General features: G+C 30.8%; 1 protein-coding gene across 1 annotated transcript in view; it reads left to right on the forward strand.

Annotated features, from left to right (window-relative positions):
* The window catches only part of LOC113366714 (protein decapentaplegic), a 44,106-nt gene extending 25,280 nt beyond the window's left edge, over positions 1-18,826 (forward strand). Inside the window, exons 2-3 of the mRNA XM_026608368.1 lie at positions 16,467-17,024; positions 17,726-18,826. Coding sequence (XP_026464153.1) covers positions 16,484-17,024; positions 17,726-18,528 — 1,344 coding nt within the window. The 5' untranslated portion in view covers positions 16,467-16,483 and the 3' untranslated portion in view covers positions 18,529-18,826. The remainder of the gene's footprint in view (positions 1-16,466; positions 17,025-17,725) is intronic.
* Positions 18,827-23,094: the final 4,268 nt, after the last annotated feature.

The raw sequence follows: 23,094 nt of genomic DNA on the forward strand, positions 1-23,094 counted from the left end.
TAGTAGCTAACTAGATTTATTGAGTAGGAGATCAACGTTTGCAGAGATTTTATTTTGTTGGAGTAATAGAGTAATTATTGCATAAACCATCATACTTAGGGCTAGCAATTCAACCATTACAACCTAAACTTTTCAAGCCAAATAAAGAACATGCAAAACAATTTGTGGAACTAACTAAAGGTGATGTGTCTATTAAGCAGAGCTTTTAAGTTCTAAGGTCTCTACGAGCGCATGAAATTGTTGAATTCTGGTAAACTTCAAACAGAATTAATTACAGAAAATTACAGACAATTAAAATTATAACACCGATAATCGGTTATGATTTATAATAATAGATAATAAAAATGTTCCGCGGTGACCCACTCGCGCGAGTTATAAGCTGTGAACTTTACTCACAAACAAGATAATGAGCTGTCTAACAAATTGATATCACTGCGAAAACATATTTGTTTGATAGTATTTTTTGGTTGCTATGATACAATTAATATGGGTCATCATAATAATATTTGTCATAGTTTATTATATATCTCATAAAATTGATTTTTCATCTTATGAAACGCCAGACGATGCGATTGGGAGTAATCAATAATGATTTTATTGGATTTTTACTTTTTGAATTCATTGATATCGACCCATATGGTAACTGTTATTCCTGTTTGTGGCAATGAGATATCATACACAAATCTAATAATAAGCATAATGATAGTTCTCAATTTTTCTTCCAAATATGTTTGTTTCTTTGAGCTAGGGACTAGCTGTAACAGTTTTTTTAATTAAATCTTGAGATGCACTGATTATATTTCTACGAACTGAAGATGAATAGATGATGCAAGTATTCATTTACGGAATCAAATAAAAATAATTCGATAACTATTGTTCGTTATTTCACAAGGAATTATTTTCTAGAAAAATGCTGTGTTACAACTCACTTTATGTTTGGGGCTAGTTGTAACATCTGCCTGGGCAAAATGACCAAAAAAGCGACAATGATACATCTGATAATTTATACTATGCTTATTGTTAAGAAAATTGACATGCTGCTAAGTAATTCTTTTCAAAAATCAACCTAAACTACAATTTATACAAATAAAAGATATAATGACTCATATAACACAATTTACCCAATACATTCCATCCAATCATCTTCATTTGAATCTACATATAATTCCTTTATGTTACAACTAGCCTTAAGATTTTGTTTCAACTAACCCCAGATGTGATTTTTCATATCAAATGAAGATAACTATTTAAACAATTTCGCAACCACAAAAATTCTGACTCATTATAAATGATTGCAAAAGCAAATTAAGATATTTAAAATTTGAAATAAGTCGATAATAATAACGCAAACCAAAATTTTATGAGTACAATTTTATATTACATGTCAAAAATGACGGACCTGCACAGTTCTGTACACAGACAGCGGGAAAGTAACACTATTATATAGGGCTGTTTTTACATGTCCAAAAGAGTAAAAAAATGAATATCGTTAAAGTATCTATTAAAAAATGTTTGTCACTATTTACCTCTGTTACAATAAGCCTCTAAAGCTCCCCTGAGAGTTTCAATTGGTATCTTATTTAAATTCCGTGCTAATTAATATAAATTATAAAAATATTAATTATGATAAAAAAAAGTCGCAATAATGAGATATTCTCCGTGCAAATAGTACCTAGTAAACAAAATACAATTACGCACAAAATTGCAATAAAGCTCTAATATATGATTTGCAAATGAGACGAGTAAGGTGCTGGCGACCTCCACCTCGGTCGTGATTTACATTTATGCGTTTGAAAATGTCAAAGGTCCATCATAGAAAATATCAAATGGCTCGCAGACTGCTTGACTCCGTTGAATATAGTATTCGATTCGATTTATCGATTAAATCGCATATAAGTCGCGACGTGCGCCGGTTTATTTTGCATTCGACGGGTTATTAATTGCTGATTGTTTTAGGCGACTCTTAATAGCGTTCAAATATCCGCGCGCTAAAATTTCAATCGTTTGTAAAAAATAGACCGAAATTCGCAAACGGAACGACTCAAGTTTATAGTGTCTCGATCACCTTTTTTGCATATTTATGTGAAGTTTAGTTGGAACTCCAGATATGCTTCTTGTGATAGAATCTTTTAAATCATTTATTTCTGAAATTATTCCGGTATGATCTAACACAAGTAAGTAAAAATGATTATAAATATAACACTTTAATGTTTATTCTGATAGTTTTGGTATTTTGAAAATTACTATAAGCTCACTTTTATATTTATTGCACAGAAAATAATTTTACAGACAGTTTAGCAGCAACATTTATTACCTATTATGTGTGAAGGTCTACAATTTTATGAACAAAGCAAATTAATGATTTGCCCTTTGAACATCATTTACATATTTATTCACATAGTTTGCCCCTCGTAAAAACTTTTTCTTATAGATGTTATGAATTCATTCAAGGCTATTTAAGTGTAAAAAACGCACCCATGAAATTCATATTTTGCGTTGGTTGAATATGGTAGCTATTATTTTGTAAAATTCCTTTAAAATTAAAATAAGATATTGGATCCTGGCCGTCTCAATTTACCTCGCTCTTTGAGGTATGAAGAACCAGGTGACAATTTTGTGCAAAACAGCAAAAAATACACATTTCTACAATGATGGGAGTTTGACTGAACATAGTCATATAGTTATTTATTATGATATACTTGGTTTGATTTTCACTATATAATTGCTCAAAGTCAAATAGGACTTCGTGCCTCGCCTTACCATATATCCGAAATAATTTATACACAGTAGAATTTCAATATCCCGGATTCTTTTTCATATTTCATCAACGTTATCTGACCATCGCTGTTATGTGGAAGCATTTTAAGATTGTGATACGGAGGATAGCATGTCATTAATTTATTCTCATAAAGGTACATTTAAAATATAAAATATCATCAAAAAAGAAATGAAACAGAAAAGGAATCTCTGAAACTTAAGTTACAATGTATGGTTGCATTTGTCTTAAATCAATCGAACATGTGTATGTGAAATCGGATCCTTGTATATATGCATGCGTTGAGACATCGTTAATTATTAAAATATAAGAAGAATTCATATGTATAGACGTTTTGTTGTAAACACCTGGTACGCGCACCTGTACCGTGGAATGGCCAACACAGTCAGTGAAAGTAAAAGTCTTCTTTTAATATATGATTTTGTATTTTATAATGAACTTTGATTAAAAAGATTTCAAAATTGGCTTTTTCAAAATTATGAAATATTTTGAATAATTTGAACATTTTTGAAATTGATATTATTTTAATTTTTTTTTTTTGAAAATATGTGATACCCATTCATGTTGGTTGATCCTTCCTGTCGAAAATATCTGATTTTCAACAGCCAAATGGCATTTTTTAATTTCTTTCTGGATTTCTGGACCTGTCTTCTCAAAAATTTTGTCAATTCTTCATTACCTCAATACAAGTAAAAAACTTGATATATATTAAGTATCTTATGGTTTAGTCACAACATCAAACAAGTTTTATAACCATATAACAAAATTGCCCAGCAATGATTAATAACAAGTATTCTTTATACGATAAACAATTAAAACATGTTGCTGAACTATCTACCATTTCTAATAAATAATTAAAATGGATGGCAAGCAAAATTCCAATGATTGGTATATTTGTTAGATAAAACGGGTCATCGCACCGACGTTGTGCACATTCTTATCAATATTGTTGTTGATCAGATGCAGCTGTCATGGAAAATCACAGATAGCTCTTCTGATGAAATTAGAAATAATCCTATGATGATTTACATATATTAATCTATTAATAAACTCTTTATTGATTTACCGCTGCGCATTTGATAAAATTATCAGTTGAATGATTTATGCTTATAAATCAATTAAAACAAAATTCTGAGATAATATTTAGATATAAAATGTAACTGAACGAAAAATAAATAATTAACTAGCAGTCAAGAAAATAAACTAGCTGTAAGTGGAATTCTGTCTTGAGGCAATTATGGCATCGTGCCTTAAGGCAAATTGCTGGAACTTCCCGTACCGAAACGAAATGTTCGAGGAATACTGAATGTTTTCAAATAGATTATTATAAATATTGTAACATTGTGTAAATTTATAAGAATTATATAAACTGAATTGCAGAGTTGAAATTATTTGTAAAGTATATTAGAACTATAGTCAGAATTAAAAATAAAATCTGAAATATTTTCGATATACAAAAAACTAAAAAAAAAAGAAAAAAAAAAAATTGAACAAAATTTTTTTCTAAAATCAATTATTTTGTTAAGACAAGCAGAAAGTTCTTTAAATCATTTGAATCGGACGCTTAGTTCTCTCAAAAACTGCCATTTTTTACATATTTAGCTCCGTATCTTCAAAATGGCTGGGCCTGCCTTTGCCAAAAACTAATAAACACTTCTCCCAATCATTACTAATTGAATGTTTTTAGATCATTCAAATCGGATACTCCGTTCTCTCAAAAATTCGATTTCTATTTTCTGCACTCTTTGCTTCCGTATCTCCGAAACGGCGGGACCTGCCTTTGCCAAAAACTAATCAGCTCTTTTCCCTATCAATAGGAATCGAATGTTTTTTGAACCATTCAAATCGGTTGATCCGTGCGCCCTGAAACGTGACTGGAAATTTGTATCCATACATACATACATACACACACACACACACACACACACACACACACATCCATTTTTTCTGAGGTATGCCAAAACGTTCAGAAACCTTCAAAACGTCGAGAAATGTAAAAATTTTCAATTCCGATTTTCGGCCCATTACAATAACTTACCCTACGGGAAGTTAATAAATCATAAAGCGATTTTTTTTCTAAAATAAATCAATAAATCAGTGTGAGAGAGCTTTTTCGTTCCATTCCTAATTTTGCCAATACATTTGAGCTTTTGTGCTTTTTGCACCTGCATTGAAATCTATAGATGCAATTGTGCTCAAAACAAACCTGAATAAATAATGTTCGTTGTATAGATCTCAACTGTTATTTACATAGCGCAATATCCGATAAAAATGTGTGAAATGTTTAAGCGATAATGTACGTGTTAAATCAAACAAAACACGTATTTGATAGTTTAAGACTTATCTGAAAATAAAAATCCATATATACAAAATAACAAGTAAATGCAAAATATGCAACAAGAAGATTAAATACATCTTTTGTATGATTGCAATTACACATAAGATGTATAATTATTCTGTGAATATTTATTCTTCAAATTCATAATTTTGAATTTATATAGAGAATACTAATATATTATTAGGTTGTGGTTTGACAATATTCTTCCATTTAAATTTAAACATGATTTCGATAATCTCCTCATCATTACAAATTGAATGTTTTTTTAATCATTCATAGCATACACTTTGTTCTCTCATAAACCTAACTTATAATTTCTGTACTCTTTGTACTTTGTAAAACGGCTGGATCTGTCTTTGTCAAAACCTAATCAGCACATCTCCCTACGAATACGAATCGAATGGTTTTTTGAATAATTCAAATCGGTTGATCCGTGCGCCCAAAAACGTCGACAAAAAATGTATCCATATATAAAACAAATACACACACATACATACATAAAATTTTTCTAAAGCCTGCCACAATGTTCAGAAACCTTTGAAACGTAAAGATATGCAGAAATTTTCATTTTCGATTTTTGGACGATTACTATAACTTACCCTAAGGATAATTAGAAAGACAAAACAATGATGTTATGATGCCTAATCAATCTGTATTTTTTCACAATCATCGCCTTTGTAATTGAATTTTTTTCTTTCTTCAAAGAATTCTTCTTGTGCATGACATAGTTGTTAGATAAAAAAAATTCTTTTATCTTAAAAAAATGATATCATTCATAAGAAACATATATGTATTCCAAACTCTGATATCATTATTATACCTCAATCGTCTTGAAAATTGTAATTCGGTTAGTCTATTTTTTCCATTGCATCTTCTAAAACGTAGACAAATTTTTATACCTTTGTTATAAATTATAGAAGTATTAAAAAACACGACTCTTAAAGAAGAGATAAGAATCAGAAGATTGTATCTTTACATATAAAACACATGTACCACATGATGTGGCAAAGCAACAAAACACAGATTTCTAAGCGCTGGAGGTGCCGTTTAGTCTACCACGCTGATATAACAGGCATTGTCAATGATTCGTTTTTGATTTTCTCAAACAAACTTAAAATTTCAATAATTATCATAAAATGATATTAAATTTGCAACCTTATAATCTAGGTCTTGTACTGGAAAGTGGATAATAATTATAAAATTGCCAAAAAACAAAAGGTGCTTCAAAGCATTAGTTTTATGAATAAGATACCACTTAACTGTAAGATGACAGAATTGTATGAAGCATTATAATTAATAAGATGTCAGTATATTATATAACATGACATTCCGTTTGTTATCAAAGATTTGCATTTATTTATTACAGTCGAAACCGGAGCTTTATAAACTAGTATAACCAAAAAATATAAAATCCGTCTACTTGATAGAGAATATTCAAATTTTCTGAATAATTACTCCGCTAATCTGTTATTTACAACGGCATTAGAAAATCTACATTTTAAGATTAAAATATTTAAATACTGTACTCTGAAATGCTGAGTTAAACATGGAATATTACTTGGAAGTTTTATATAAAGCGCATTATTACAATGTCAATTATTGAAAGTATCAAAATGTAACTTATTATATAAATCATATCTATTAATAATCTCATGAATCTGTATCGCGTGATATCTATGACCTTATCAAGATCAAGTTTCTGAAATTATTTATATTTCCTTTGACTTAATCTTTGATCTTTGAAATGATATGCAAAATTAATTAAAGAAGCATTTCCTAGAATTAGTAATTATTTTCTGGATTTATTTCTTAATTGCGTGATTATTGATTCCATTCAACTGCAAATTTTGATGTCGCAATACGAGATCATTAATTTTATCGCGTTTTATAAACAAACTTATGATAGATTGTAACAATGAATTCTTATTATTCATAATGTATCAAATTCTATAAACAAAATACTTTTCGATCCAAAGTATTTTATATTCGGTATTTGAAAGATTTCTTCAGATTTCCTAATAAATTCATACAATGTCTACGATCGTAATACTACACAAAATTTTCCACATGATTCATGAATCCCTCTCACATAAATATGAATGAATTTAAAAATCGGAAATTTGAACAACGTCCGAAAATCATAATCCTCTGCAATAGTTAAGTTCTATCAATCAACTGAGTCAAGGATTTCCCAGCACCTTCGTAATGCTGGATTTTCCAAGTCCTGCGCTGAGCGGATCCTTTATGGAATACAACGTGCATCCTGTGTGGATGAATAGTTGAAAATTAAGGTGAATTTATTGTATTTATTTTGAAAGGAATAAATGTAATTCAGTGACGGCGGAAATATTTTAATTAATGAAAAAGTAGAGGTTGAACTATAATTCAATTAATGTTGAACGAAAGCGCCATTTTTCTGAGTACTAATAAAATAGATTTTTAAGAATTTCGATTTTTTCATTTGATTTTTTTTATATTTCTATTTTTTATTTGAAAGTTTTGAACTTTTTTAAAGCAATTGCACACCATAACTGTTGAGATAGTATATTGAAGAGTGTAAGCGCCGCGTCGCAGTTTACGTATAAATATTGGTACGAAACCTATAGAGATGTAAAAAAATGAATCTATTATTAAAATCTCTATAAAATATCCGATAATTTGATGTGCAGGCGTCTAGTGATCATTTTTGAACGCCAAATGACATTTTTTTATTGGATCTCTGAAACAGCTGGATCTGACTTTCCAAAAATGATCATTATTAAATGTTTTTTGAATCATTTGATTTGGACTCTCTGTTATCTCAAAAAGTAAATTACCATTTTTGGCACTGTTTGACACGTATCATCGAAAAGACTGGACCTGCCTTGGCAAAACTAATCAGCATGACTCCCCATTTAAATTATTTTAATCAGTTGATCCGTGTACCCAAAATTGGCGATAAAAATTTGTTTTCTAAGATATCTTTCATTTTTCATTTTCGATTTTATTTTTAATTTACTTCGACATATTGCAAAAGTGACACGCGCAAGTTTCTAAAATGCCTTTTCTAAAGTTTCTATAGTGAAGTATCAGAAATAACTAATTTTCAAATATGATCAAAATGCATTTCAAGACCTGTTGCAGAAGGCATCGAACCGCGAACAAACGAAGAGTAAATATGATAAGCACTCACACAGGCAAACGTCGGTTTTCTAATCGGCGACTCCCAGTCTCCCGATAAAGTCCAAAAAGAGCAGACGAACCATCATCACAAATACATCCACCGCAGCATGAAGAAAGAAACAAACAAAAAATCCCACGATCAGAAAGAAACAAACAGAATGAACAAAGCGAAACAAAACAAAAGTCAAAAGAAGAAAAACGAAATATCGTCGGTGAAAATAGCCGTCAGCCATCATCTTATCATTGTGTGGTCCTGGTGCACGGATTGAGGTAAAAGAGCGTAGAACTAAGCGAGGAAGAAATATACTTAGCACGTGTCTTTTCTTATCGCCTTCAGAAGCTGAAGGAAGGGAACGGGCGCATATGCCGTGATGATCGGCCGCAGCTATGGGGAATCATCAGGTAGACCCGCGTTGCACACGGACAACGCAGGTATGCACGTTGTACACCTTTGAGCCGTACCTCCGCGTTAGCTGATTGGTCGAAATCGACCTCCGAGGGTGGTCGCTTGCTCTCGTCAAGAAGAATATCATCTCAACGGTAACGATCGGTTCCAGTCCGCTGAAAACGTCCGTGCGACTAACTGGTCCCGACAACGCGAATTTCCAAAAATTCAAAAAAGATACACAGTCAGATTCCAAGTTTTCCAATATTAGTTTTCTTATTGAAATGCACGAATGTGGTTGAAACAATCGTTGTTGTCTTATATGAATTCATTAAGTGCTTGTGAAAATAATTATATGTGGTGCTTTGTGCTTCTTACCTCTTGGTATAGAATAAAATATTTAGTTATTGGTGTGATTTTGTGTAGAACTAGGACATTTTCAGAGTACCACGAAGTACTCTGAACGGTGAGTGCAATTTTTATTTAGTTATAGTTGTTATAATTTATTGATATTATGTAGATATAATTCGACTTTTGTGCAAGTGCTTTCTAGTATGCAAAACATCTTCATACTCTCTATTTCTCCATTTCTATGACAAAATTTATTTCTCAATCTGTCGTTTATTACACAGTTAAATACAATTTTTAGCGTAGTTTGAAATTATTTATGACATTGCGAATATTTTCTCCAAAATTAATTCATAAAGCTTTGTACGCTTTGTACTATACAATGTCAGCCCGGTATATATCTAAAAATTTTAAGAAACCACAAATTATAACGGATACGGAATATTTTAATAAAAGGACAGCAGGTAGAAGAGAATATAAGTAAAACCGCATATTCAATAACTATTCAACATTATGTAATTGAAAAAGTTCATAAAGACCAGATTATATTTTCTTTTAAGTCCTTCCAAGAGGGAATTTTCTTTCGGGTCCAAAATCGTAACAGGTGGTTTTACCCTAATGCATGACAAACCGTAATTAATCCATGATATATTTTTAGTAAAATAGAAACTTCATAAGTTCCGTATCATAACTACAAAAATTTAATAACTAATACATAGTTTAAAATTTATACATGATAATTTTTAGTGATTTTAAACAGGATTTTTTCAAAATAGAGCCGACCGATAAGTAAAAATCGCTGTCAGTCGTTCCTTTACCTTTTGTGCAAAATGATGCTATTACAATCCGCACAAAAGGACTCGTTTATTTATTTGAGTTGACTTTTAACAGGCCACTTGAACCTGCCGCTTCTTGGGGCTCAATATACCTTTAGAAACAGTGTTGTCAAAATTGCGGCACTACATAAGATTTATGTAAAACATAATATTTTTCAATAATCCATCTGTCGAAAAAATCTATATTTCTAACTATTAATATACTTTTGTATAAAAATCTTAAGATTCAACAAAAATATAGAACTCATAAATATCTCTATAAAAATATTATTTATTTGTATTCATGATTTGTTCTTGATTTGTTTATATACCCAATTAAATATATGCTAATATCTGAACATATAATCGTATAAACATTTAATAAAGCACACTATATTTTTATTCGGAAACCAAACATCAACACATAAGTTCAAAAAAAAAATTATGCACTTTGTAACGAATCCATTTTCCATTTGTAAAAGTCCTCGATTTCAATAACAAGAATGCTAATAAATGAGTTCTGGTTAATAATATTATTCACTATATTCTCGGCTACAAATTTAAAGTTTCACATGGAAAGCACTGACTTGAGAGAACAGTTAGCAGAATTATATGTTTTTAGGGATTTACAATAAGATCTTCGTTTTGAAAACGGCATAGGTTTATTTTATAGTTCTCGGTGGCGCCAACTTGTATTGCAAACCTTGCGACAGGAGTTAAATCTTACACATTTATGGGATAGGATCCATAAATCCATAATATAATAAATTTGAGTCACTTTCTCATGACTATATATCCAATAATATTTACAAAAGCAAACAGGATTGAGAAAAATAACAGTTACAAAAATATCACAGGTTGTATCTAGCAACCCAAAGCAATAAAAATTAATAAAATTCAATTCAATAAAATATTGTATTTATTGATTCAAAAAAATCTTATTATAATTCCGTTCAATTGACTATAGTTGATACAATTCGATAAAATCTAAAATGATTTCTACTATATAATTTATTTGGTGTCAGTATCGAAAATTATTACTTAAGAAGAAGTCAGTCCATTTAATTTAAAAATTATTGAAATCAAAGAAAACAGTTTAAAAAAATTGTCGACATATTAAAGACCTTCGTATATTTACTAATTGTAATCTAGTAATTCTTATAATTTTAATAAAAGTTTATTTTAAGAAATATCTTCATAAACTCGAATGCATGAGTTCATTAAGCTATAAATATGCATCACGATTAAATAATATGGATGAAATAGGTCATACCAAATGTCATTTGCGCAATCTAGAATTATCAAATTCAATATTCTCTTTCTTCAGCAATAATATATTCATAGTTCATACAATTTTACTATCTGAATAATAACGAATTACCTAAATATTTTTCGAAAACCCCTAGATTATTATCTTGCTAAATTTTGGGTCATTATGAAGTAATTTACTTGTAATAACTGGTATTAAGTGAAGCGTAAATATAACCCTTGTCAAACCATTCACATAAATATTTCGTTGTGAACAAATATTTTTAACTAAGAACGTACATAATGAGTTTAAATACATAAACAGTTGTAAGAAAACTAAGAGTGGGTAGCGATGGGAAAATTTGTTTTGTAAATTAAATTAAGCAATTTTTAATTAATTTTTACAATAAGTCTAGTTTTTCAAATAATTTTGTATAAAATGCAATGAAGCTTTTGAATTTGTAGCGCTCGAATACAGTGAAACCGATATAAAATAACAATATGTTCTTGTTCGCGCTTTGAAGCACTAAATAATTGGTAAGTGGGGCCGAAATATTAGCATATTGTTTCAAGTTCCAGCATGTTAATATATCAGACTGCTTGGGGCCAAGACAAAAGACAATGGCTCGTGAACGCCTCAAGCGGTAACACATTGGACAAACAAACTCCCACATATTTGCTACTACTTGCATATACGTGCAAATATTTAAACGTCGTTAAATATTTTCTTTGGTATATTAACTGTAGCATTAACACTGGCATATCTGCTTCAGTAATGGATAAAAATTGTACGAAATTTTAAAACAATCTTGATAATTTATAAAAAATGTGATCCATTAAATTCAATACATTAAATCAATTATACACAAAAATTTAACTAATGCATTGAATAACTTTTCGCATGGTAGATATAGTAATCGCAAAAACTCAAACCTTAGAAAATATGGATGCATGAGTGTATGTGTGTGTAGTATGTATGTATGTTTGAATACAAATTTCCGTCCACGATTTCGAGAGCACGGATCAACCCGTTTTGATTTGATTCAAAAAAAAAATCGATTCATATTGATGAGGGATGTGCTGAATAATTTTTGGCAAAGGCAAGTCCAGGCGTTTCGAAAATACGGGCCAAAAAGTGCAAAAATGGCAATTCAGTTTTTGAGAGAACGGTGCGTCCAATTTGAATTATTCAATAAAAATTTCACTTGTAGGGACATAATGAAGAACTGGTTGAATTTTTGGTAAGGCGCATATTAGTTTCGGAGTTTGAAAAAAAAGTTAAAGAAATGCCATTTGGCGGTCAAAAATGATCATTAGCCATATACACATAAAATTAACACACATTTTATAGAGACTTTAATAATAAGTACATTATTACATTTCTATGATTTTCGTACCAAGATTTGAAATGTTTAACCGTTAGGCTAAGATGCACAACGATATTTGGTCTCTAAAACTGCTTCGCAGCTCGATCTCTTTGAAAAAATTCTAAATTTTCAAAAAATTCTAATTTTTTTTTTCAAAATTATAAAGCTGTTGAAAATTATAAAATACGGTACTGAATTTCAATTTGCCTTATGGCACGCTGTCATGCAGAGTTAAATTTGCATTAAACTTTGTTTAAGAACTTTTTTTTATTATGCTATGGCCTTTTTTCCAATCTTCTATTAGCAATTTATTTAATCAAGGTTTTGCAATTGCAAAATATCAATATTATTAAACCGTGATAGTAGAAGTAAACTGCAATTGCATAAGTAATAAATTATCATCTGTTATACATATGAAAGTCAGTGTATTATCTTTTTACGTGTGCATTAGTGTAAAATAAATCTCCTTACATCGCTGTAAATCAATGCATTAATCCATGTTGACATTAATGGGGAGTGCTTATGTACCCATATTTCCTCATACGCGTTGCGTACGTCAAGCAGACTAAGCTTCGTAACGATCTATCGTCTTCTTATTATAAATCGAACTGATCTCCCGTATAAATCACGTACGCAGCGCGTGGACGCGCCCGGGCAACAGGTGTCAGAGAGTATAACTGTGCGTACACTCGCCCAAAGGAATAACGAAATTCCATCAACAGTTATTTTCTACGCATGCATTGCCGATTACTCAATACGCACTATGCCAGACCAGCAGGTCCGCGGGTCCACTGGGCTACCAAGTCAGCCCAAGTTGATGTACGAATAAACAAATCTTTAGGTCTAGTAGTTCTGACAATATCTGCATGCCAGGCTGGTTCTATGTTTCTTACCAGATCCACCAGATAATTTCATTAATTTTAGTTCTTCATTATAAATTAACATCTCAGCATAGTACTACATTGGTGTCGTTTTAGAATCTACACTCGTGATATTATTTCGAAATAATTTAATAAGTTGACGTTACGTTTGCATGCAAACTCCGTGGGCAGAGAAAGCTGTTCCGGAGAGCCCGCATTTAACCAGGGCCGAACAACCGGCTTTGTAAAAATTTCGCCGAATAACCATCAAATATTGATGAATATTCCACTGATCCAACTAAGAATATCCAACTTCTTTGTTTGTTTTACAGCGATTATGTAAAAGTCAGCAAAAACAATCATTCGTTTTAATCTATTTGTATAATTAAAAATAAAGATAAACAACAAATTATATAGTTCGTTAAAATTCATGGAATGTTATTTTGATTTGCTAACCTTGTTTTGATAAATACATATATTATTGGGTTTAAATAAACAATTCTATTAGATTTAGAATAAGATATGAATTTACATGGAATTGTTTTTTTTTGTTTATTATATTTTTAACAGCAATCAGAACCTTACGTTCTATGAGCTGTTGGGCTGAAACTTCTCCTCACTTCGTATTTTTAGATGGTAACCCAATGGTTAATCCATCCATATTTGATGATTTTTGTTATTAGAATTAATCTAATAAGGTTGACTTTTTATTGGTGCAGCAATGCCGGGCAAGGGCTATTTTCACTTGGAAACATATTGCTATCTATATTTCCAAGTAAAAATCGTTGTCACTGCTGCCTGACAACAGGCTGCTCGAAGTGGGTATCGAACCCGGGACCTCTGAAACAAGTCCCGTCGCTCTTAACCGCTTACCTACGGGCGAGCCCACATGGAATTGTGACTATAAAAAGCGCTAATCATAAGTTATAACATAATTTTTGAATTTCTGCAATAATCTCCAGTTGAGCTTGTTTATATCAAATTGTCATTTATAATAACAACTGTATTATTTCACGGAAATTCTCTCAAAGTGTTTATTTGCGTATGCGGCATCAGAAGAAAACACAACAGAGATCACAAATCATTCAAAGTCTATATCGGCCATCACATGTTGACATCGAACTGCGGCATGATCTGACTAACACCAGCAGACAGGCAAATACGATATAGAGTTGGACGCCGGAATGATAATTGCTCGCGATTAATAACATATTTAAATTGCTAAAACAGCGCCACGTTCGTGTTTTAAATGCATGTACGCGCACAGGTACAACATACGAATACACGTCGTATTAATGCTACGTGCTCGGGGAATTCTTAGGCAGCCGCACCGATCGGTTCACTCGGTTGCTCGAATCGCTGCAGAGACCTTGGGCATTAAATCAATTATGAAGCTTGTGATTAATGGTGTCAGTTTGTCTCCGATATATATAATTATATTTATCTGCAATACATCGTAACTCAACAATACTCGATATCTGATGAATGTTAACAACTCATTAAACGCCGCGATCGGCTTATAATGTACCCGCTCTGCTACCGGTGTGTAGCACCGCATGGGTCTGCACTGTCAAGGCATGTATGGGCGTACGGTGCCGATTGACATCTGCTAAATCATTAATTAATATTAACGCAAGATAACTTTAAACGAAGATAATTAACCTTTAAATACATAGAAGTGATTGAATGCTGTTTAAGTATTTCCTATTCGAATTTAAGTAATCGTGCAATGCCAATTTTAAAATAGGATCAATTGATAATAGTCTTAAGATCATAATCAAAACGCTTTTGATAATTTGATTTGAAAAAAAATGGATTAAAACTGGCTTGACAATTTATAGCTCACAGATATTTCCATACAAGAAAATAAATATCAATTAATGCATTGAAATCGTTAAAAAAAACTAAATATTTTTGATTTATTGGTATCAAGTTGCGATGTAAATATATAAGTAAATAAACACTATGTGAGCATGCAGATAATTAAATTGTGCTAATAGCAATAACTAATGCTTAGCAAATTACAATGATTGCTCAATGATTAATAGCATTTAATTGATCGCAATTAGTAGATAATTGCTAGCGCACGGCGTCAGTTTGAAAGTTGCATAGTAAATTATTTATGTATTGAATATATTAATCTATTAATAAATATCGAATGCATAACAGCTATTATATGTTACTTTGAGTTATTTATTTGCTAATTATACATTCGTTTACGTATTGTATTTGTGTTTACTTTGAAGAAGCGTGATGTTGCAATTTGTGCTTTTTAGTTTTAATCGCAATTATTCTCGGAAAACGGAACAAGGATCGAAATATATGTTTTGTTTTATTATATTGGTATAATAAAACTTATACCATTTCTTTACTTTTCGAATATCCTTTCAGTTATTATTTAATATTTAAACATTTTGGTGTACACAGATAATTCTTTGTAAATTGAAATGCAATAGACCATTCTGAAAGCGATAAATACAAAAGTCTCTAAAATTCTGAATAACAAATGGTGGAATCCCGAAGCGTTTTCTTCAAGAATTCTATATCGATGTTAACAATACATGGTTGTTTGTACAAGCGAACAATAGAGAAATCTGTAAGCATTCACGTATGGTGTTCGTGGTCCGTGGCTTCAGTAGCTTAATAACGGGTCCTTTGTCCGCGCACTCGTAGAGAGCAGCCAACACGCGTCGTCGCGCGGGTTGCGCTTTATCATCGGGTTCTCCCCTCGAAATAATCTCACCTTGGGTCCGCGGCGCATGACGAATTCCCCGTCTTAGTATCAGTCGACCAATCGTTGTTCGACACATTTGTAACTCAACTGGATTGGCCGAAAACGCCATATAACGTTGCTACCCCCAATCTTCAACATTCAAAAAAATTAAATTTGAATAAAGAATTTAAAAAAAGACTAGAATGGGATTTGTTCGAGAGTACAATAGCTTTGGAAGTTATTTGTAAAAACATATTTCATTGGTTGTTGGCGGCTTGAAAAGGATCATTTTTATAAATATCCAGTCCTTGAAGTCTGAAAGAATTTAATCAACTTAAGCATATATTTATATAAATATGTATCTAGTATTCAAACGTTAACGTATATCAAAGATTATTTATTCGTACATAGTTACATTATTCTCAAACCTAATGTTTTTATTATCTTTTTCCAGAGGTCTGAGAGTCGACAATGCGCGCGTGGCCGGTGCTACTGACGCTGATCGCGGCGTTGCCTTCGATCACGGGCGACCCAAACAGCCGGCGACTAACTTCAACTTTGAAAACTGCTGCTAGTCTTCCAAATACTCATTTAAATATTGCTGAATCGACGAGAGATCGTCAAGAAAAAACAAAACACTCATTACCTAAGGAATCTAAAACGATAGTCGAAGAACAAATAATGACCAAAGATCATGAATATCAGTTGCCAGCGTCGCAGCTTTTATTACAAGAGCAAGCTAAATATGCTCAACCCGTCGACCAGGAACACGATAAAAAGAAAGTAGTGGCGCAATTAGAAAAAAGTTTGTTGTCGTTATTCGGCATGCAAAATAGGCCAAAACGGAAAAATTCGCCCATAATTGTTCCTCCAGCAATGAGAAAACTTTACGAGGAAGCGATGAAGGCAAGAAACGAAAGAATTGCATCCGACAACGATTTTGGCGGTTTGGGGGCGAAAAAAGGTCTACATGCAAGTACTGCAAATACTGTGCGCAGCTTTACACACACAGGTAAATATCACTATAGAAACTAATTAAATACACATAAAAGTAATTATAGCAATTTCTCTTCAATATATTTCAATTTAAATATAGATAAAAATGAAAAATATCATATCTATAAAAGGCTTTTTATAATTAGAGAATTAGAAATTACGATTCAATAACATAAACCTGATATTATAATATTATATTACTTTGTATTAAATACAAATGATTAATTTAATATAAATAGAAACTCTAAAATTTGCACCAATTTGTTTTTCATGCGTTTCGCCGTAACTTTGTTTACGAACAATGCGACCGAAGTCCTTTTACCTGTTTCGAGTGGGATAAGGGATGATTTGTAAATCTCTATTGTAATCTCAAGTGCCAGAGCAATATATTTATATAAATACACAATGCATTTAGAGCTTACTGTCCACGGGTTGCTGCTTGAGCACTTATGGATTATAAAAAGTCTTCCCAGAAGTTAAAAGCTAATCTTTCATATTATGAGCTTTGCTTTGCGTTCGCTGCCTTTTATCCTTTTCTCAAATTTTTACGTTATAACAAATTTTATAAAATATCCTTGAATAAATAAAATACTTGTCAATCTTTTTGTAAGAAACTGTTCTTTTCCGTAATGAAAAAAAATTTCACACAACAATTAATCAACGTAGCATACTGAAATTATATTGATTGTAATCTAATTGATATTATTTTTTTTACAGATAGTCCAATTGACAATCGATTTACTGGAAAACACAGATTTCGGCTTTCTTTTAATGTATCAAGCATTCCATCTGAAGAAAGCTTAAAAGCGGCGGAGTTGTCATTATTTCATAAGCATTCAGGACAAAACCAGCGGGTACTGGTATACGACCTGGTTCGCCCAGGAATAAAAGGCAAACGCGAGCCTCTTCTAAGGTTAGTTGATTCGAAACTACTAACGTCAAAAACAGGCGAGCAAGTGAGTCTTGATGTGTATCCTGCTGTAGAGCGATGGATCCAAAATCCTTCTGAAAATCATGGACTGATTGTGCATGTTTCAAGTAAAGAGGAACACGGTTTACGGCTACGGCGGGATACCGAAACCGACGTGAATCAACCGACCTTACTGACATACACCGATGACGGCCGTGGTGATACTATGGCAAATATGAGACAGAAGCGAGCGGCGTCCTCCCAAAGACGCTCTCACAGGCGAAAAAACTCTCAAGAGATCTGTCAGCGAAGGCCGCTGTACGTCGATTTCTCCGACGTAGGGTGGACGGATTGGATAGTAGCGCCGCCGGGCTACGATGCATACTACTGTTATGGAGATTGCCCTTTTCCACTGGGCGAGCATCTTAATTCAACAAATCACGCGATAGTTCAGAACCTGGTGAACAGCGTGAATCCCAGCGCGGTTCCAAAAGCTTGTTGCGTTCCAACGCAATTAAGTTCGATTTCGATGCTGTATCTCGATGAAGAGAACAAAGTCGTGCTCAAGAATTACCAGGACATGGCCGTGGTTGGCTGTGGGTGTCGGTGAAACCGGTGGCCACAAAACCGAATGAACAGTATTGTGATTGGATTGTATTTGTGATGAATTATTATTGACCAATCGTGTGAGGACGATATGATCTCAAGAAGCACAGCAAGGAATCAAATACATGCAATCGGCAGGACATTCAGTGTAATGAGATATTGAAGCCGATTGCATTGCTGGTTGAGCGTGCAAATGTATAGTTTCGGCAGCTGCAAAGATAGGACGCACCGAGATATCGCGCACGGGGAGTAACTAGTTGAACATGAAGGCAGAATAAGTTCATAGATTTAGATAAGTGATGGGTTATGTTAGTCAAATTATCCATGACAAAATCTAAAATATTTATTTCATGGCTTTCAAAAAAGTCTGCATTTAATATATTGTTTTTTTACATTATTAAAAATTATTCATTCACATATTTATTTAAAATAAATATGAAAGAATGTTAACTTGTGAAATTACCCATTCATTTATATATTTTTTAGTTTATATTAATAGATAATATAAATGAATGGAGTGCCAAATACTAATAATACTCTGTGAATTATAAATAATTTAACTTATTTTTTCTAATATGTTTAATGTTTTTTACATTTATATATTATTTCAAAAGCCATGTCTAAATATAAACTTCTTAATTAGGGGAAAATGGGGTGAGGTATTGCTAGTCCTTCCATAAAAACCCATTGATTGCATTCATCATTGTAAATAGATGTTTTCACAATATCATGATAAATATTATATATGATAATCCATAACATTAATACTAAAATATGCCGTGCCAGTGTTTATAAAAATTGTATGCAAATATTATAGTTTGAATAATATAGCAATATTCACTTAAGTTTAAAAAATCAAGTGCCCGCTTATGACTCTAATAAATTAATTTAACAAAGACGTATGACAGAAACATTTGTAAATGAAATATGTATTATATTGTAATATATTAGTACCTGGATTTAAGGAATATTTATTTTATATAATATTTATAGTTTTTAATTATCTTTGTATATTTCTTGTAAAAAATGTTCAGATTGGAAGAATGCTGATTGAGTCTGATGAGTGCGCGCAGTTATGTAGAAATGTAGTAGACATTGCAATTTATTTTTATATGAAATTTTTATCGGTATCATATATTGTAAGTGCGACTTAAGATATACGTACTTTAGTGTAGAACGCTTTGGGAGTACAAAATTGTTTTCAGATTCAGCATATTAAACCTAAGATTTTCTACGCCCATCGTGCATCGTTGTTTATATGTGTTTGTTTTCTATTTTGTACAGTTTGTATATATTATTGATATTAATATTATTATTATTATATTATATTATTGATGTATTTACTCATATGCTTACGAGCATAGAACAAAATATAATTAGTGCGAAGAAATACAAAGTTGAAAAGAATTGTTGTTTTTATCATATTTTAAAAAGATTTTTTTCAGAAAACTTTTTTTTTACAATTCTTGTTGAAAATAAGAACTAAATATTATGTCGAATTGAAAATATTATTAAAAAAATAAACTCAAATTTTAATCATAATTTTATCTATATATAGACCGTCTTTACAACTATGATTTATATCAACTATTAATTGAATAAATTTTAATTATTCTATTTAAACTGTTTCGATTTTCAGGAATCATAATTAGAGTATAAGAAGTTTCGCCAAATGCCAAAAACAAAATCGTAAGTATATAAAAATAATGTAAAAATTGTCGTCATCATATATTGTTGCAAAGTAAAAAATTAAATGATTATTAAGTTACTAATATGGATATGACTTTGTAATTGAATTCATTTTGCTTTCATAAAATACGCATCGTAACTCTTTGTATGCATTATTCCACATTGATTAATAAAATAGTTATTGACTGAATGCATAAACTCATAAAAAACAAAATGAAAATAAGACACAAGTATAACTTTTTCATAAAATGGCTATATGAGGTAATTAAACAAGTATAATATAAATCATAAATACTGCATTTAAATGTTTTATATATTTTAAACATATGTTTACAAAATATGCCATGCAAGTTTTAGTTTAAGAATAATATTTTATGCGTGCATATTAAATATGTGAAAGCAAATAAGTTTTTATAGAGAGTACGACCTTCATTTATTTGTTAAATTAGTTAGCATTGATCATGACATCGCGATAGTCACATTTTGTCATAAGGCTTTTTGATGAGTAGAAATAATTAATTTCTATTTATTCATTTTAATAGAAAACGAATACAAGTACCAAAGGGATAATATTAGAAATATATAATTGCATCCACAAATTGACAAAACGTGCTGACATCTAGCACATGCAATTGGATTGAATAAGTTGACAAAACTAGGTCAATATGGTAGGCACTTGTTCAACTTGAGCAGGTAATAAATAGTTTATTTCATCTATTCGCAGTCCGTTAAAGTTTATATTTTTCAAAATATCAAATCCAAAATTCCAAATAGAAATCATAAGAACCTATTTTTGCGCATTATTGTAAGGTGTTTGCTTCCTAAGATGGTCAACAGTTCTGAATCTGAACCTCAATCAGCAAAATAGTTCTTGTTCTTAAATTTTGTATCATCTCTAAATGTGTAATATTACTACATCATTTCAATCTGTTTTACTGATATTTTGAACAAAAATATTGAAATTTCGGAAAAGAAGTTTTATAAGTAAAAATTCCATATCCAATCTATACGATCGAATTAAGTCTATTTTTATTGCATTTATTATAAGCCAATAAGTTCTGCAACACGATTTTTGTTGTTATTTGTTTGCTAGTCTTCTATTCTTAACCTTTTATGTTAACAAACAATTTAATAGAACATATAGAAAATAAAAAATATAATTTGTTTAAAGAAATGATTTAAATTTGCGGAATGGTAAGCTTACCGATTATTCCCGAAAAAACAAAATCGGTTAACAAATTGATTTATCGATTTACGAAAATATTCTCAATGATTCTAAGATAAATCGAAAACTTTTTTCCCGAAAAAAGATAAGAAACAATTAAAAAAATACGGCTCTAAAATGATTAAAAATTCCGTACAATGGGCGGTTTGTCATTGATGGTGATTGTTTAGGCACAGTTTGAAAAAGATCATAAAAATCTTCAAAAATGTAAAGAATTCGTTGAAAGTGTAAAATGGATTTTAACACGGGAAGTAACCCCACAGTGTTTTGTGCCGGACCCATTGTCATGCTAATAAAACTCATCTCTACGCCACTTGACTTTTATTGTGTTCTCAAGTGTACCTGTCGACGGGGATTGGGATGCATTTTCAAAAATAACGAGGAAAACTTGCAATCATTATTAAAAAATAGTATAATATATAAAAGTCGTCAATTAAAATAAATTTACTATTTCATATTTTTATAGTTAATTACTAATTTACTTGCATCAATTATATGTTTATAAATTTTCCTTTTCTGTTCACTTTTATTGTTTTTAGTTCACTATTATTATTATGATTTAATGATCAGTTACGTTTCTATAAAGTTATTGAATTTTAAGAATTTTCATCTCAATTAACAAAAAAAGTTTACCTTTATTTGGTACTTATTCTCTACATATAAATCATAATAATTATTGAATGTTTTTGTTATATGAGAGCAGATTGAATCTTTATTTAGAGAAATTTATAAAAAATTGAAATTATAAAGAATTTTGATATAAAAATACTATATAGAATTTGATATAAATTTGATGTTACAAGAATTATCGAGTACCTATTACATGTATACTACTTTTTCTACTGTAAATATTGCAACTCCCATCGTATTAGCTTTCTGTAGGGTAAGTCATTGTAATCGTCGAAAATGAAAATTTGTGCATATTTTTTATAATTAGAAAATATTGACGTATGTGTGGATAATGAATTGTATTATTTGGAGCTCAACCGAATTGCATTATTTAAAAATCATTCGATACCTATTGATAAGGAGACGTGCTGAATAGTTTTTCGCAAAAGTTGGTCCGGCCGTTTCAGAGATATGAATCAAAGAGAGCAAAAAAAGGCAATTAAGTTTGTGGAGCATCGGAGCATCCGATTTGAATGATTCAAAAAACATTCCACTTATATTGACTTAATGAATAATTGATTAAATTTTTGCAAAGGCAGATCTAGCGGCTTAGAAAATCGAGAATTTTTTTAAAAAATGCCATTTGGCGGTCGAAAATCAAATATTTTTGACAGTATGGTTCAACCGACATGAATGGGTATAAAAAACTTATAAGAGATTTCAAACTTCCAAAATTGAACAAAAAATTCAAAGTTTTCAAAAAATATTATTTTATTAATAAAATAATAACAAAATATTAACTGTAGAAAACTACAGTGCCATAGAAATAATAATTTTAAAACAAAGCGAAAAATGTGCTAAAAATTTAAATCAGTTTAAATTTATTCAGGATTAAATTCAAATAAAAAACTACTTCAAACAGAAATTTTATTGGAAAATCAAGTGTTTATTTGAAAAATAATAATTTTGAAGACGCTGAACGAAGAAGAAATAATTATGAATAAGAAATTGAATGAAATTTTTTAGAAAAATACTTAGCCATAGAAA

This window comes from Ctenocephalides felis, unplaced genomic scaffold, assembly GCF_003426905.1.
Source record: "Ctenocephalides felis isolate EL2017-DRISC unplaced genomic scaffold, ASM342690v1 CF-g0.4_SCAFFOLD_01170, whole genome shotgun sequence".
NCBI classification, from domain to species: domain Eukaryota; kingdom Metazoa; phylum Arthropoda; class Insecta; order Siphonaptera; family Pulicidae; genus Ctenocephalides; species Ctenocephalides felis.